General features: G+C 44.1%; 1 protein-coding gene across 9 annotated transcripts in view; it reads left to right on the top strand.

Annotated features, from left to right (window-relative positions):
• Positions 1-16,554, top strand: part of rps6ka3b (ribosomal protein S6 kinase, polypeptide 3b) — a 47,482-nt gene that overhangs the window by 15,277 nt on the left and 15,651 nt on the right. For 6 of the 9 annotated variants that reach the window (XM_070553479.1, XM_054750992.2, XM_070553478.1 and 3 more), the window contains 2 exons: positions 16,055-16,171; positions 16,448-16,529. In XM_070553479.1, coding sequence (XP_070409580.1) covers positions 16,055-16,171; positions 16,448-16,529 — 199 coding nt within the window. Of the gene's footprint in view, positions 1-9,227; positions 9,518-14,537; positions 14,793-16,054; positions 16,172-16,447; positions 16,530-16,554 lie in introns of those variants that run through there. The other 3 variants (XM_054750989.2, XM_070553477.1, XM_070553480.1) reach the window with 2 other exon arrangements.

Here is a 16,554-nt window from a genome sequence, read left to right as displayed (position 1 = left end):
TCTGTTGCGTCGACTAAAAGTTATGCGTGTTTCTTTGGTCCAATCGTTGATGATCCTCAAAACACATTTTTATTCCCACGATTTTGTTTTTGGACCGCCGGGCTTCCGTAGTACCTTTTATGTGCTTTTATAGCAGTGCTGCCAGTCATAGGTTTAATTACCTAATGTCTGAATATCACAGAAATATTAGTTTCATGCATCAGGGGGGGTGTTCAAGCTGTGGCCCGTGGGCCGATTGTGGCCGGTTTTGGTCCTCCAGCAGGATGTTGATGCAGACACATTTTTATTCACGTTTTCTGAGGTTTAGAGCAGGACGAACATTTAAACCTTAGAACGTAGAACCTGAAATGCAGCTTGGACGCCCCTGAACTGAACACACTTGTGTAACATTAGTGTTTTAAATGTGGTTTCATAGTTTTGATCAGTAAGTTTATTCTCTACTAACAGCTCATCTCTTCCCCTGCTGGTGAGAATCAGAGCCTGCAGCCTCTGTAAAATCAAATCAAATCACTTTTATTGTCACGTCACATGTGCAGGTACACTGGTACAGGACATGCGAGTGAAATTCTTGTGTGCGAGCTTCACAGCAACAGCGTTGTAAAAATACAGTAACGTAAAAACAAGTAAAATATAAAAATGGCTAATCTAAGTATACAAATGAATAAAGTAAACAATAAGATAAGAGATATAAAATATACAATCAGAGGTTGGTATGTGCAGAGCAGTGGCATTAATGTACAGTATGGAGCGTGTAATGTTGGAGTTTCAGTAGTGAGGGTGAGGTGTCTGCGCCGTGTTCAGCAGTCTGATGGCCTGATGGAAAAAGCTGTCTGTCAGTCTGCTGGTTCTGGACCGGATGCTGCAGAACCTCCTTCCTGATGGAAGTAGTCTGAACAGTTTATGGCTGGGGTGACTTGAGTCCTTGATGATCCTCCCCGCTTTCCTCAGGCACCGCTTCCTGTAGATGTCCTGGAGGGAGGGCAGCTCACCTCCAATAATCCTTTCTGCACACCGCACTGCTCTCTGGAGAGCTTTGCGGTTGTAAGCGGTGCTGTTGCCATCAAAAGCGGTGCGTTTGAGCTCTAACCTCCATGTTTCTGATTCATCCTCGGGTGTATTTCTGTGCTGATCTAGAACCTTCTGCATATCCCAGTAGAACGTGTTTCTGATTGTCCACCCTTTAACCCCGCCCCCGCCGTGGCGTGGACTTCCCAAACACAAACAAAAGGACTAATTTTAGTCTGTTGTGAGGAATTTGGGCTTTTCAGGGATTTTTATCATTGTTTAACTTCCTGACTGTTTTATTTCTGGAGAACAAAGGCGGAGAGGTGATTGATCTCCAAGGCAGGAACAAACCTTTTCCACCTTTTTCTTTGCGATCTTTCCAGAACCGGATGTCTGTCTGTCCCAAAATCAGCTGAAACGTGTCCCTGAGAGTCATGTCCACTGACTTCCTGTCTGAGTCGAGTCGACAGAGTTCAGGTTCTGGTTCTGGATGCTGATGCTGCCTCAGAGGTGATGGGATGATGCTGATGATGACAGTTTCTGATTGACTGAGCAGAAAAAGCTCCTTCATCATAACCGGGTCCCACTCTGGGCTCTTCCTGTGGAGAAAGCTTCATTAACGCGAGCTAGCTTCAGCTTCAGACACAAATGTGTAAAATGGCTCTTCGCCGTTGTTAACATGAAATGTATTTTTCTGTCAGCTCCCAGGTTTTGTTGTGTTTGAGAAAACATTCCAGCTGTTATGAAAGCAGCTTGTTGTGTAAGAAGGATGGTTCAGAACCGGCTCCTCGGGTTTCACGTCCAGACTCGTTCCTGCTGCTTGTTTCTGCCGTGAAGTAAGTTTCATGGTCTAGATCCTCTACTTCCTACAGGCCATGCGAGATGTTCCACACCTGTTAGCTTAAATGATTCATTCTGCTCATGCCAGCTGTTAGGGTTGATGTAACCCATTTGTCCTGCTGGTACCTGCATCATTTAGAGTCCTCCTGCAGTTCGGCGCTCGCTAGTTTGGTCTGCAGCGCTGGGTCGGAGTTCTCCCATGATGCATCTCTGCTGATGTGAGTCAGCTGATCAGCTTGTATTTATTAGAGGAGCAGAGGCTGGAGGAGCTCTGGATAACGGGGTGCAAAACTGTGTGTTTTCAGACAGTTTCTCGCGGTGGTTGCCATGGTGATGGCGTTTCTCTTCCCCTTCATGTCTCCTCATGTCCATCTGGGCCATCCACCTCCTGATGGGTGTCAGAACCTCTAGAGATCCAGGAACCTCCTGAATCATCAGGTTATTGCGACTACAGCGGACTCCTCACCTGGCCACGCCCCTCCAGGTCCAGCTTGGTTCCTGGATTCAAAGGGGGCGTGGCTTTCTCACCTGGTTCGCCTAAATCCTGTTGTTTATGAAGATGTTTGTCAGGGTTTAGTTAGTTTTATCTGGATTAGGGCTTCATTCATTTAACTGTTTTCCATCATCTCACACGGAATCTTAATATGAGCTCTGATTGGACGTCTCAGTCAGGTGGACAGTGGTGTCTGATGACCCTCGGCTGGGCTTCTCTCTGCCCTGAGTTCTGTCTGTCAGGTTTTTGGTGTTAGAATCTGAGGCCGGGCTCACTCGGAGCTCTGATTCGGGATCTTTTTCCTCCAGCTCGTGAATAAATGATGATGTCCTCTCTCTCCTCCTCATCCATTCTTAATGCTCTTGTTAGTTCTGCCTCTGCAGCAGATAAGCTCCGCCCACGTCTCCATCTTCCTCTTTTGTCTGCCTTCATTCAGTCGAGTCTCAGGTTAGAGCCTAAAAGCCTAGAGTCTGATAAATCCGTAGGTGTGGGTAATAATCTGCACATCTCAGCCTAGATTAGATTCACTCCGTCACTCGCCTGCAGCTCCAGGATTCATCTCAACGCGTTTCATTCAAATTCATTTATTTCTAGCTTTAATTTCCTCAGCAGCTAAATAGGAAATAAACGGAGTCAAAAAGCTTTAAATTACTTTTCCTGAAGATTTTCTTTAGATGATTAAATAATCTATGTTTCAGATTTTATTATAATAAATATAAATTTACACGTTTAGCAGAACAGAGCAGATCTTCAGATATTTATTTAAAATGTGAAATCACAGTTTTTTAATCACTTTTAAAGGTATAAAATTATTTATGTTCTTATTATATTTAGTGGAGTTTTAAAAATTTTGCTTTATAGTTAATATTTTCATTTGTTTAAGAAGTTTAGATTTTAGAGCTTTAATGTTTGTTAATCTCAAACAGGAGCTGCAGATTAAATGTTTAATATTCACGACATGAAACCAAATAAATATTTCATTTTTGTATTTTATACATTTGGGACAAAAACAAAGTTCCATCCATTTTCATCCGCTTATCCGGAGTCGGGTCATGGGGGCAGTAGCCTAAGTCGAGAGTCCCAGACTTCCCTCTCCCAGCCACTTGGGCCAGCTCTTCCGGGGGAATTCCAAGGCGTTCCCTGGCCAGGTGAGAGACGTAGTCCCTCCACCGTGTCCTGGGTCTTCCTTTAGGTCTCCTCCTGGTTGGACGTGTCAAGGAGGCATCCTGACCAGATGCCCGAGCCACCTCAGCTGGCCCCTCTCGATGTGGAGGAGCAGCAGGTCTACTCCGAGCCCCTCCCAGATAGGGCTGCTCGATTATGGCAAAAATAATAATCACGATTATGGTGACTGAAATTGAGATCACGATTATTTAGGACGATTTTTCAATTTATGTTGATTTTATTTGTTTTTATTCAGTCATAAAATTGCTCAGGGCACAATCAGGACAAAAATAAGAAACAAGATGATCACTAAAAGAACTCCTGATTCCCTGTATAAAAGACCAATATACTTATAGCTCATAGTTTATGACCCAAGGGCTGTAGACCTTGGTTTAACTCATTTAAGTCTAACCAGTACAGAACCAAATACCAATATCTTGCAAATACTGACAGCAAGAATTATACAGTGGCATTTATAACAAATAAATGCAAATAAATTGATGTTCACAAAATGTTGCATAACATTTATTGAGTTGTGTCAAGGTGCTGTAGGAGAGTGCACTAGCACCGTGTCCTCAGAGAGATTAGTTATTATTTATCAGCGTGAAGAACTTATTTCTACCTTATTTACAAACTATTTATTTACAAGTCCATCAGTTAATGTAATAATTGTCCCAACCACAGCTGCACCCCCCACCACCCAACCCGGTCTCACAGCAATCAGGGGCAAGCTGCATGTGTGTTTAGCGCGCCGCACGCGCACATTTAGCTGTTTTTAGCGGCTCAGGAGTCCGCAGGTACGGTGTGTGTGTCACTCACTCTGGTTAATCCAACAAGGAGCCGGCTCCGAGAGCTGTCTTTAGCGACCGACACATCACTACATCATTCCCTTTCCTATAATGTCCTGAAGAACGGTCCGGAGTGCAGGCGGAGTGTTTAGCTAACCTGCAGGAAACGTCGACGATAGTTATCCAGAAAGTAGCTAAGGGTTACCAGAGATGTTTCTGAGGTGTTCGCTAGGTACTTTTAGGATTAAAAAGTCAAGAAGGGGGTCTGAAAAGCTGTTAGAAATAGCGTCAAAGTCGCTAAGTTGGCAACACTGTGGAGGAGCGCTTCATTTGCAACTCAGGGCAGCGCAAGCGGGAGGAGCAAATAATCGGCTTGTTTTGTTTTTTATAATCGTTCAAAACTCAGATCGTAATCGTGATTAAAATTCGATTAATTGAGCAGCCCTACTCCCAGATGACCGAGCTTCTCACCCTATCTCTAAGGGAGAGCCCGGCCACCCTGCAGAGAAAACTCATTTCGGCCGCTTGTATCCGTGATCTCGTTCTTTCGGTCACTACCCACAGCTCGTGAGCATAGGTGAGGGTAGGAACGTAGATCCACCGGTAAATCGAGAGCTTCGCCTTCTGACTCAGCTCTCTCTTCACCACGACAGACCGGTACAACGCCCGCATCACTGCAGATGCAGCACCAATCCGCCTATCGATCTCACGCTCCAGCTTTCCCTCACTCGTGAACAAGACCCCGAGATACTTATGGGCCATTCCCATCTGTACCGGGTCGGCCCGGGCCGGGTAGCGTAGGTTGTTTACATATCTGGGTGGCCTGGTATTTTTCCGGGCCAACCAAGGCTCATTCTCAGCCCTCTTCTCGAGGGGGTCTGCTTCAGGCCGACCAGGGCCAACACACCCACTGCTGACAGCAAATTCACACCTTCCATTAGAGCAAGCCTCTGATTGGTGGGTAGAATCAGCCCACATGGGCTTAAGGCAAGGATGTGTGGAATCAACCGGGCCAGGCTGGGGCCGACTGGGGCTACCCGGCCCGGGCCGACCCGGTACAGATGGGAATGGCCCAAAAAACTCCTCCACTTGGGGCAGGACCTCATCCTGACCCGGAGAAGGCATTCTACCCTTTTCCTACTGAAGACCATGGTCTCAGATTTAGAGGAGCTGCTTCTCATCCCAGCTGCTTCCCACTCGGCTGCGATCTGCTCCAGCGAGAGCTGAAGATCACGTTCTGATGAAGCCAACATCATTAAAACTGTATTTAAATGCAGCAGGTGAGGTTTTGTGGTTTAATGCTGTGGCGTCATCCTGTAGGCGGCGCTCTTTTCTCTCTTCTTCTGTGGTGAAATTAAAAAAACTTCAAAAACTTTAGTTCAGAAATATTCTGATTTCCTGTGGAGGAAATTTGGGTTTTTCAGCAAATTATCTAAGATTTAACTTTCCACACACACAGAGAGAGAGAGAGAGAGAGAGAGAGAGAGAGAGAGAGAGAGAGAGAGAGAGAGAGAGAGAGAGAGAGAGAGAGAGAGAGAGAGAGAGAGAGAGAGAGAGAGAGAGAGAGAGAGAGAGAGAGAGAGAGAGAGAGAGAGAGAGAGAGAGAGAGAGAGAGAGAGAGAGAGAGAGAGAGAGAGAGAGAGAGAGAGAGAGAGAGAGAGAGAGAGAGAGAGAGAGAGAGAGAGAGAGAGCTCTCTGTCCATCCGGCCTGTTAATATGATTGCGTAACGGGTTTAGAGCAGATTGTTTGGAATGGAATCCTGCTCACTCACTTTGTGATCCTGCTGCTGCCATGGAGAGCTACACGCACACACACACACACACACACACACACACACATTGACATTTGAGGTGTTAAGTTGAAGCTTTGACCGACTGTGAGTCAAGCTGTGAGCAACAGTGGAAAAGCTTTTAATCAACAGGATATCTCAGCGATCTGCAGACAAACACAACCTCTGAGGATAAACAACAACAACAACAACACAATGGCTGTGTTTATTACTCGGGTCCCTCTAGCATCTACTTTTATATTAGCAGAGGGAATGAGGGGCATTAATGTGGTGTCACTTCCTCCATCACACGTAGACTAACGAAAGCTCCCTGTTAGCACTATTTCTCATTTTTCTTCGTTATGAATAAACTTTTCTTTATGTTTGTAAAATGGAATGAAGTTCAAATTAAGCTAATTACTTCTTTATCAGGAAAAGTGAATTTTCACTGTTTAGAAGCAGGAAGGAGATGAAATATGTTAAATATGATGATACAAATATTTTTATTAGCTAAAGAAATCTGAAAAACAAAATGACAAAACAATAAAATGTCAGATTAGTGTTTATTATTGAGGCTCATTTATGATCATGTGTAATCGTTTACGCGTGTATCAGTAACAAAACCAGGTCAGAGAACCGGTCTGAACCGGACGAACGTGGACTTCTTTATTAGCAGCAACATAAAACTGATTCATCATCCTAACGGCGACTAATTTTAGCTGAACTTGTTTATTTATGAATTAAAATGCATCCTGGCTCCTCCTTTCAAAATAAAACCATGATGGTGTAAAACCTCCGAAAGGCGTGGCGCGAAAAAACGCTCCCATGACTCATTAGCACCCCTAGGGGTCATGTCAGAGTGTTGCTACTGGGGAGGCGGGGCCAGTGGGGAGGCAGGGCTTCTCCAAACACGAGTTTTATTTTTATTTTTTAGTGATTCTTTAAGTATATAACAAACACTTTTCACCCATTCTGCTGAAATATGAACTATAATTCATTTCCACCTAGGATTTAAAGGGCCAGTATCACATTTGGGCTGAGAGATCTGTTTTTATTTCTGAAGCTTGAGATGTTTACTTAATCTAAATAAAATTATAGAATGAAATTATTTTTTAAAAGCCCACATAACTGAGCTCTGATTGTATGTCTGGGAGGAACTGGTTTGTGATGGAGGCTGACAGGTGGAGGTAATCCAGGAAACGTGACACCACCTCCCCAGCAGCATTGTGTACATTGTGTCTGTGGCAGGAGGGGGGTGTCAGCTAGTTTTAGTGGATCAGCTGGGAGTTATGGGATGTTTGATCTGAGGCGTCAGCGTGTTTATTGTTGGATTTCGTTTCAGATTCTAGAAACGAAAATCAGCGTCATGATGGGAGGAAGATGGTTAGAAGTCTTATTGGGCCTTTTTATAAAGAATCTTCCGTTTAATTTATTCAAATGTTTATTTTCCCAATTTATTCTTAATTGAATTTAAACAGCAAACGTTAAAAGATTAAATCAGAATATTTTATTGCTCTGTTGGGTTTTGTGTAACATTTTAATTTAATTAGTTAGCAACAACAGCTTTCCTCAGCAAACCTGCTGCAGAGCTCGCGTTTAGTTAAATACGGCTCATTTTAAGTTCCTCTTTTAGAAATATTAAACAAATCTGTGTCTATTCTACAATTTAGAGTCGGAAAAAAGGTTTATTAGAGGTGTTTATTGTGTGATGTTTTCATGAAAGTGTTTTTTTAAAGTTAGAAGAAGATAACTGAGGAAATCACAATTTTAGTTGTTTAGAAAAGTCTTTATTTGTGGCAGACCAGCAAACGCTTTTTTATTGGGATTTAATGCTTTTTCACTCAAATGTTGCTGAAAGACTCCCTAGGTATGCTTGTACATGCTAACAAAAGCTAACACATGCAATCGCATGCTAACAAAAGCTAGCACATGCTAACACGTGCTGGTACATGCCAACACATGCTAACACTTGCTAGTACATGCCATCACATGCTAACGTGCTGGTACATGCCATCACATGATAATGCTTGCTAGTAAATGCCATCACATGCTAGCACGTGCTAGTACATGCCATCACATGCTAACGCTTGCTAGTACATGCCATCACATGCTAACACGTGCTGGTACATGCCATCACATGATAATGCTTGCTAGTAAATGCCATCACATGCTAGCACTTGCTAGTACATGCCATCACATGCTAACACGTGCTGGTACATGCCATCACATGCTAACACGTGCTAGTAAATGCCATCACATGCTAACACGTGCTAGTACATGCCATGACATGCTAACACGTGCTAGTACATGCCATCACATGCTAACACGTGCTGGTACATGCCATCACATGCTAACACGTGCTAGTACATGCCATGACATGCTAACACGTGCTAGTACATGCTATGACATGCTACTGCTTGCTAGTAAATGCCATGACGTGCTAACACGTGCTAGTAAATGCCATCACATGCTAGCACGTGCTAGTACATGCCATCACATGCTAACGCTTGCTAGTACATGCCATCACATGCTAACACGTGCTAGTAAATGCCATCACATGCTAACGCTTGCTAGTACATGCCATCACATGCTAACACGTGCTAGTACATGCCATCACATGCTAACGCGTGCTAGTAAATGCCATCACATGCTAACACGTGCTAGTAAATGCCATGACATGCTAACTCGTGCTAGTACATGCCATGACATTAAATAAGTAATAATTATTCAGGAATAAAGATGGAATTTGTTGATTAAGTGATTAAAGTTTGTGTCAAACAGAAATGTTTTGTGTCTTTTGAGCATCTAGAAGGTTTGTTGTTATTTTATTGAGGGAATCGATTTAGGAGCAACTTCCTGACTGAGAGAATTAAACTTTAATTAGTTTCTATCACAAATGTGTTTGGGTTTGGCTTCAGCTCCTGTTTAGAACAGCTGCATGTACCTGAGTGAATGAGTGAATGAATGAGTGAATAAGAGGGATTTATACATAAAACAGACTTTCCTACTCCGGGCTGACTGATGGGAGTTCAGGAGGATCTCAGACCGTGTTTCTGTTAGGGTGGAGCACGGGGAAACAGCACGGGGAAACTCTGAGTCCAAGGTCACAGCTGCATGTCCGTGGCGAGGGGGTGAAACTAGAGGATGGGGAATTCCCCCCCCCCCCCCCCCCCCCATCAGCGTGACTGTCTTTGGTTTGTGCATCTCAGTCCAGCTGACCGAGCTGCTGCGTCCCGTTCATGATGACTGTCAGCGCGGCCGAGGCCAGGGCGAGGTGCGAGCGAGCCGTCTACGGCCTCATCAGAGCTCTGAGGAGTCAGCTGAAGTCTCTCAAGCAGGTTCTGCTCAGCGCCGGGTCCAACAGCTGCAGACCAACCCGGTTCTTTAAAGAACCAGGCAGACCTGAGAAAGTGAGGAGAGTGGTAGAGCTTTGTGGAAACGTTTCCCTCAGCCCGGCTGTAAGTAGAACTGAGCCTCGATGGTTCCTCAGCTGCTAGAAGTTTCTCCAGGTTTCTGCTGCAGGTTCTCCTCGGTTCTCTTCGGCTGTGTCAGATTAAACCTGGTTTTAATCAGCTGGTCACAGAAACCTGGAGCGTTATGGACTGAAGAAGAAAATGGGTGGAAAGTCAGCTAAAGTCCAAGACCTGATGACCCAAACCAGTTTCAGGGATTAAAACCAGTCTGGCTGCCTGTTACTAACCTGTGTGAGTGGTTTATGGGATGTTTGGGCTCTGGGTCGGTGGTGTGAAGCAGAAACCAGATGGTTTTTTTCCATCTCTGTGTTTCTCTGGAAGAGGAAACCAATCCTGGCTGGTGTCGGTTCTTCTGCCTCAACACAGATTAAGCTAATTTAATTGCACGTCTGCTGCTGTAATGACATCAAACTGATTCACTTTCCTCTCATAGCCTCTTTAATTACATCCCATAATCAACAGCAGCTCTGAAAACCTGTCAATGAGACCAGATTACCGTGGATTATAATCTGGGTGGGTTTTCATTAAGAATGGAAGAGAATCTGTTAATTTGGGCTCAGAAAAGAGTTGGCAGAGAGCCAAAACCCAACAAACAAACTGTAGACATCAGTGGGTTGTAGCCCCGCCCCCCATAGCTCAGATGGAACCATCCAGAATCTAAATGGGTCACAGGAAGCTGGACTTCCCATGACTGCACTAGTGTTCTGGCCTCTTTGATCCCAGTTTAAGTTGGTCCAGACCTCCTCTCTGGGCTGTGGTCCCACAAGCGGGGGTGTAACACCCTGCCAGCGGATGATGTCACTCTGATGTCATTATGCAGGCAAACATTGATGTGTGAGTCTTCTTTCACCAGCTGTGTCTCTCACTGTTGTAAGACTGATGGTGTCCTCTCAGCTCCACTCACGAGCCTGTGTTGGTTGCCATGGTGACCCCTATGAGTCACTGGCAGCAGCGCTAACATTTCTGTTAAAGTTTCAGCAACTCATTTGACCTCAGAATTCAAAAGGCTGATGATACAACAACAACTGTTGTGGCTAAAGGCCAGATGTTTGTTCCTACTGGGACTTATTTTGGTGAGACGATGGTTTCCATATTTGTTCCCAGTCTAAAACCAGTCTCACATATTGGCTTGTGTCAGAGCAGAGCGATAATCCCCCAGATTAGAATCAGAAATGAACTCAACTGTCAGCATATGAGTGTGTGGGTCTCAGAGAGGAAATAATAACAAGTTAAACATGTGTGTGTGTGTGTGTGTGTGTGTGTGTGTGTGTGTGTGTGCCGGTGAAGCACAGGTGCAGGGTTCTAGCCTTTTATCCTGTGATTTAGAGGTGAGATATGAGCATCATGTCTCTTCTGTTCTAATCCTCCATCTGTGTTCTGACTCTCTCTCTCTCTCTCTCTCTCTCTCTCTCACACACACACACACACACACACACACACACACACACACACACACACACACACACACACACACACACACACACACACACACACACACACACACACACACACACACACACACACACACAAAGCCATGATGTCAAGTGTCAACATTCAGAAACCCCTCAGCCTCTGGTTCTGTCAGCCGTCGGGCTGCTTCCAGGTGCACCACGGTCCCGGCCGGTGGTTTTGTCTTACAGCCCTTTAGTCATCCATGGATTATTCATCCCTCGTCGTTTTGTTGGAATTTTGGTTTTACAGTTTTTATTAAATTGGTTACACGATATTCTTAAGAAGGAGTTGTAAGCCATGTTTACGTCTTTCACATAAACTGTTTCCCAGTTTTGTTGTTCCAAGTCTCTTTTTAGCGCATCGATAGCGTTTTGTGACCTTTCTCTTATTAGTCTTTGAGTTTTGTGTTGAAACTTAATCCGATTATTTGTATAGACTGTAAAAGTTGGCAGGTGATCACTGATGTCTGTCATTACTATTCCACTTCTCTCTATTTCCCTTGCAACGTTAGTACATGTATTATCTATTGTAGTTGACCTGTGTGCATTTATTCTTGTTGCTTTGGTTATCAGTGGAAACAGACCCCGTACATACAATGAATTTATAAAGTCGTTTGCAGTCTTTGAGTTATTTACATTTTCCAGATCAATATTAAAGTCTCTACAGAGAAATCCATCCTTGTTGCAGAGTCCACTCAACATCTCAGTAATCGTATTTGTGAATGAGTCTACACAGGATCCTGGTGCTCTGTATGTACAACTCATTATATTATATTTGTTATATATTATATTATTATTGTTTTTTGTCTTCTCAGAAATGATTTCTATAGTAATTATTTCCATTACATCATTGATGGCTGTTGACATGTTTGAAAAGCAAAGTTATTTATAGTTATTACAAATATATAGTGCTACACCACCGCCTCTTTTATTTCTCCCATTTAGTAAACACATCTCCTAGCCCTCTGTTTGTACTTCTTCATTATTACCTTCTTTTAGCCATGTTTCTGTAATTGCAATAATTTGAAATCTTCTTTTGTTTTGTGTTAAAACAATCCAAAATTTTGTAATAATTACAATAGAAACGTCTCCAGTTAAAGTGAGTGATTGAGAGGGATCCTCTCATTTAGTACTTGATCGCTGTAGTATTCACATTCCTTATTCATATGCATGTGCATATTATTTTCTAGATACTTTTCAGGGTCATATATTTTGTATTCGAGGTCCTCATTTGTACATGTAACATCCATATTTTCCCTTTATTTACCTGAATTTCATTTTCATGCCTCTGTAGGTGATTTAAAGCCTGGCAAGCCAGACTAAATAAATGTATTGTGTAGTCTGGCAACGCTCCAGTGACGGATCTCGGTTGTGGGGCGGGTTCTACCGTTGTCTTTCAGATGATCTCTGCATGCTACTGGACGATGAATGTGACATACTCTTGTTTCACCGAGTGCGTTTACATGCAGCCAGTAACCCTTTTAAAACCCGAATATTCACAATAACCCGGTTCCGCACGGCCATGTAAACACCGCCAGAAACCCGGATATGCTCATAACCGGGTTTTTAAAAACCCGGTTACTACACCTGGGGTAACCCTTTTCCAACCCGAATGTTTGGTCGTGTAAACGCATACCGGGATATCCCCATCAAAGCGTGTGTTCTGCACATGCTCTGTTCGCAAGGAGTCTTGGTCTTTTGAGTAGCGAGACGTCTTGTACGCGCCAGAACTCCGGAAGTAAACAACAAGTTGGGAGCAACATGGCGAGTCGCGGCACAGCACCACACTTTTGGAGTGAAGAGGAAACCTCTGTCTTCATCGGTCCGGTGAAAAGTATGAACATCATGTCTTTTGTTGACGGCCGAAAGTACAGAGACAGCATATTGCGTCTTGACGTAGTCCACACGTCCTGACGCTACCCCAACGTCCGCATTTACATCGGGTTATGCAAGTTAGAGGTAACTCTCTATTTATGCTGGTAAACGGGTTATTCTGATCAACTCAGAAACCCGAATACCGACCTGAACCCGATCATAACCCGGATATTGGCTGCATGTAAACGTCGTCACCCTGTTTCATCATCCCACCCACCAGGCATATAGAGGGCCCTGATTGGCCCACAAAGCGGATAAAGCTCTGTGATTTGTTCACTAAGCAGATAGAGCACCATGATTGGCCCACCATTATGGACCAATCACAGCTCTTTGTGTGTTTGAAACCCCTCTAGAGAGCTGTGATTGGCCAGCCAGAATGCTGTTGGGGCTGCAGAGGTTCCAGTGGAGCGTTCCTGGACCAAACTTTGCAAAGCAAGAATTGGGTTTAGTTCACTAGACTAGTGATTTTACTCTGTTTTACAACTCTCTTCCCACTTTCAATGATTATTGAATTTTTCCAGATCTTGTATTATCTTCGCTTGTGACCCTTCTTGTTCTTTGATCCATACATTCCCACTTCTTGTCCATGTTGCTACAGATTTTTTCTGCTTTTTTAAGATCCGTGCCTCTCTAGCTATTATCCCATGTTTTTTGGTTAAGTTTTCATTTGTATGTACATTGGTGCCTCTTAGCTTGCGCCGGTACACTGTTCCTTAGTTTTCTGCTGATGAGTTTTATAGTAGCAGCTGGCTTTGTTTTCTCTGGTTTCTTAGGCAGTGTGTGACGGATCGATAGAAATAGCTTCTTTTTGGATAGTTATATTCTTACTGTGCAGAAAGGTAATTACTTGTTGTTCACTAAATCCTGTTTCATCGAATTCCAGAACTCGGATCTGGTCGGCGGTCCTTTCTAGTTTCCTTCCCAGAACTCAGACGTTCCTGAAATCTGTTCATCTGAATCCGGAGTTTTCCGGACTGCTTTTTGCCCAATATAAGTTTTCCTCCTGAACATTTTCAAATAATCTGACAGATGAGGTTGCATAACTCAAGGGATGAGCCAGACTTGTGTCTATAACAGCTGGTGTTGTGTTTTCTGTGGTTCCTGACCCAGTATCTGACCGGTGACAACCTTCACCAGGGAGTTTCCAGAACGTCTCCACACATTAGCAAAGCTTCAGGACTTCTTTGAGTTTAGTTTCTGAGGCAGAAGGTGGAGGAGATGGGATGAGTTTGGGATGAGCTGGAGACTAAACCGTGAACAATCCCAGATGCTGTTAAAACACTTTGTGGCTAAATTGCAGCACAAAGTTTGCAGCCAGAAACCAGACAGGTCAGATGTCTAAAGGGTTAAATTCAGAGTGGACATCTGCTCCTTTTCTCTTCTTCATCTCTAACTGGTCTCTAACGTTTGGTCCCGGTGGGACACGTCTGCTGTCCTCCTCTCGTGCAGCTCCTGCTGATCCTATAGGTCAGACTTCAACCTTCCTGATGAGTCAGAAGAGGTGATAAAACAGAGTTCCTCAGAAGGTCTGGAGATGTTTGGGTCCAGAACCACCATGAAGGATGTTAGAAGGGTTTGGAAGCTGGGAATCAGAAAGCTAGGGTTAGAGCCCAGCAACAGGACCACACACACACACACACACACACACACACACCCATAACCTTCCTCTGTGAGGAGAATCGGAGCGAGGGAATTTTAACGAGGAGTCAGAGAGAACCAGAACGAGAGGTGAGAACGATTCAAAATTAGATGGGAGGAGAGAGAGGGAGGAGGAGGAGGAGACGTCTGTCTCAGGCAGAGAGCTTCTTCTTCCCGTCGCCTCACAGTCGACGCTCAGGATCATGTTAGCGCCACAGAGCCTCCGCAGGGACTACAGGACCCAGAATTCACTGGGGCACCTGGCAGCAAACAGGTCATCCACCTGGGATGTGCAGGTAGGAGGAGGAGTTAATTATGGCAGAGAGGATGATGGGAATCCAGACTGAGGAGATGGAATGTGGGATTGTTTACTTGTTTGTTTGTTTGTTTGTTTATCATCAGTGAACTAAAGCAAATGAGGTGAAAGGCTTTAGGAGCTGCTTTAGTCTGGGTTTGGTGCTGCAGCGGGATTCAGGCTCCATGACAACTGTGTGTGTGTGTGTGTGTGTGTGTGTGTGTGTGTGTGTGTGTGTGTGTGTGTGTGTGTGTGTGTGTGTGTGTGTGTGTGTGTGTGTGTGTGTGTGTGTGTGTGTGTGTGTGTGTGTGTGTGTGTGTGATGGACGCTGGGGAATCCTGATCAGCTTGTTGTGACTCCGAGTTCTGATTTGAAACAATCCACTTGCAATTGCTCGTTTCCTGTTTTCAGAAAACCTTTCAAAATAAAAGTCAAACATTTGCTGAAAATTAAGAGAAAACATGTTTATTTCCTGTCAGTAGAAGGTAAACGTGACGGCGCCCTGAGATCAATCTAAGACTTCATTGATTTGTTTATTTGAACCAGTTCTACCTCAGACGTTTATTTTCTTTCATTAGAGGAAACAGGAAACGCATCACTTAGAAGAACTTAGCAAATTAAGGTTTTTTTTCTCATTTTAACAAAAATTTCTGAGATTTAATTTAAATTTGTTTTTCTCTGAGATAAAAACAAGGAATGAAAGAAAAGAAGAAAGGAAAGTTGAGGTTAATGAATGAATGAACGGAGGAAAGAAAGAAAAGAAAAGACAAAACAAGAGAAGGATGAAAGTAAAGCGCTAAGGAGGAAGATGAGTACAGCAGGAAGTTAGGAAAGAGAGAGAATGAGTAGAGAAGGAAAAACGATGGAGAACTGGTGGGAAATGAGAGAAGATAGGAGGAGGATGGAAAGATGAAGGAAATGAGGAGATACGGAAGTTAAAGAAGTAAATAATAAAAAACAGAAGAACCTGTAAATCTGATCAGAGATCAGTGGGATGAATTCATCCGTCCATTTTCAGACACTTTTCCGGAGTCGGGTCACGGGGGCAGCAGCCTAAGCCGAGAGGCCCAGACTTCCCTCTGAATTCATAAAAACTAAAATAAACAAAAACATTTTACTGCTAAGCAAGCATGCAGCGACAGTGGAGAGGAAAACTCCCTTTTAACAGGAAGAAACCTCCAGAGAATCCTGGATCAGTATAAGCAGCCATCGTCCACGACTCACTGGGTTAATAAAGTTAATTCAAATGTTTTTGTGTTTCAGGACGACGTTCACTTCAGAGAGATCAACATCACCAACCATGTGAAGGAGGGGTCGGAGAAGGGCGATCCGGGGCAGTTCGAGCTCCGCAAAGTCCTGGGTCAGGGCTCCTTCGGGAAGGTGTGTGTGTGTGTGTGTGTGTGTGTGTGTGTGTGTGTGTGTGTGTGTGTGTGTGTGTGTGTGTGTGTGTGTGTGTGTTGATTCCTAAATGGAGTCGATTCAAGCACATTTTGCATACAAGACCTCTCTCTCCCCTCTGTGTGTGTGTGTGTGTGTGTGTGTGTGTGTGTGTGTGTGTGTGTGTGTGTGTGTGTGTGTGTGTGTGTGTGTGTGTGTGTGTGTGTGTGTGTGTGTGTGTGTGTGTGTGTGTGTGTGTGTGTGTGTGTGTGTGTGCAGGTGTTCCTGGTGAAGAAGATCACAGGACCAGATGCTGGTCAGCTCTATGCCATGAAGGTCCTGAAGAAAGCCACACTGAAAGGTGAATCTGAATATTTCAGATTTAA

This window comes from Nothobranchius furzeri, chromosome 7 (assembly GCF_043380555.1).
Source record: "Nothobranchius furzeri strain GRZ-AD chromosome 7, NfurGRZ-RIMD1, whole genome shotgun sequence".
Lineage (NCBI taxonomy): Eukaryota > Metazoa > Chordata > Actinopteri > Cyprinodontiformes > Nothobranchiidae > Nothobranchius > Nothobranchius furzeri.
Note: the sequence above shows the minus strand (reverse complement) of the source record. Positions and strands in the feature narration are given on the sequence as shown.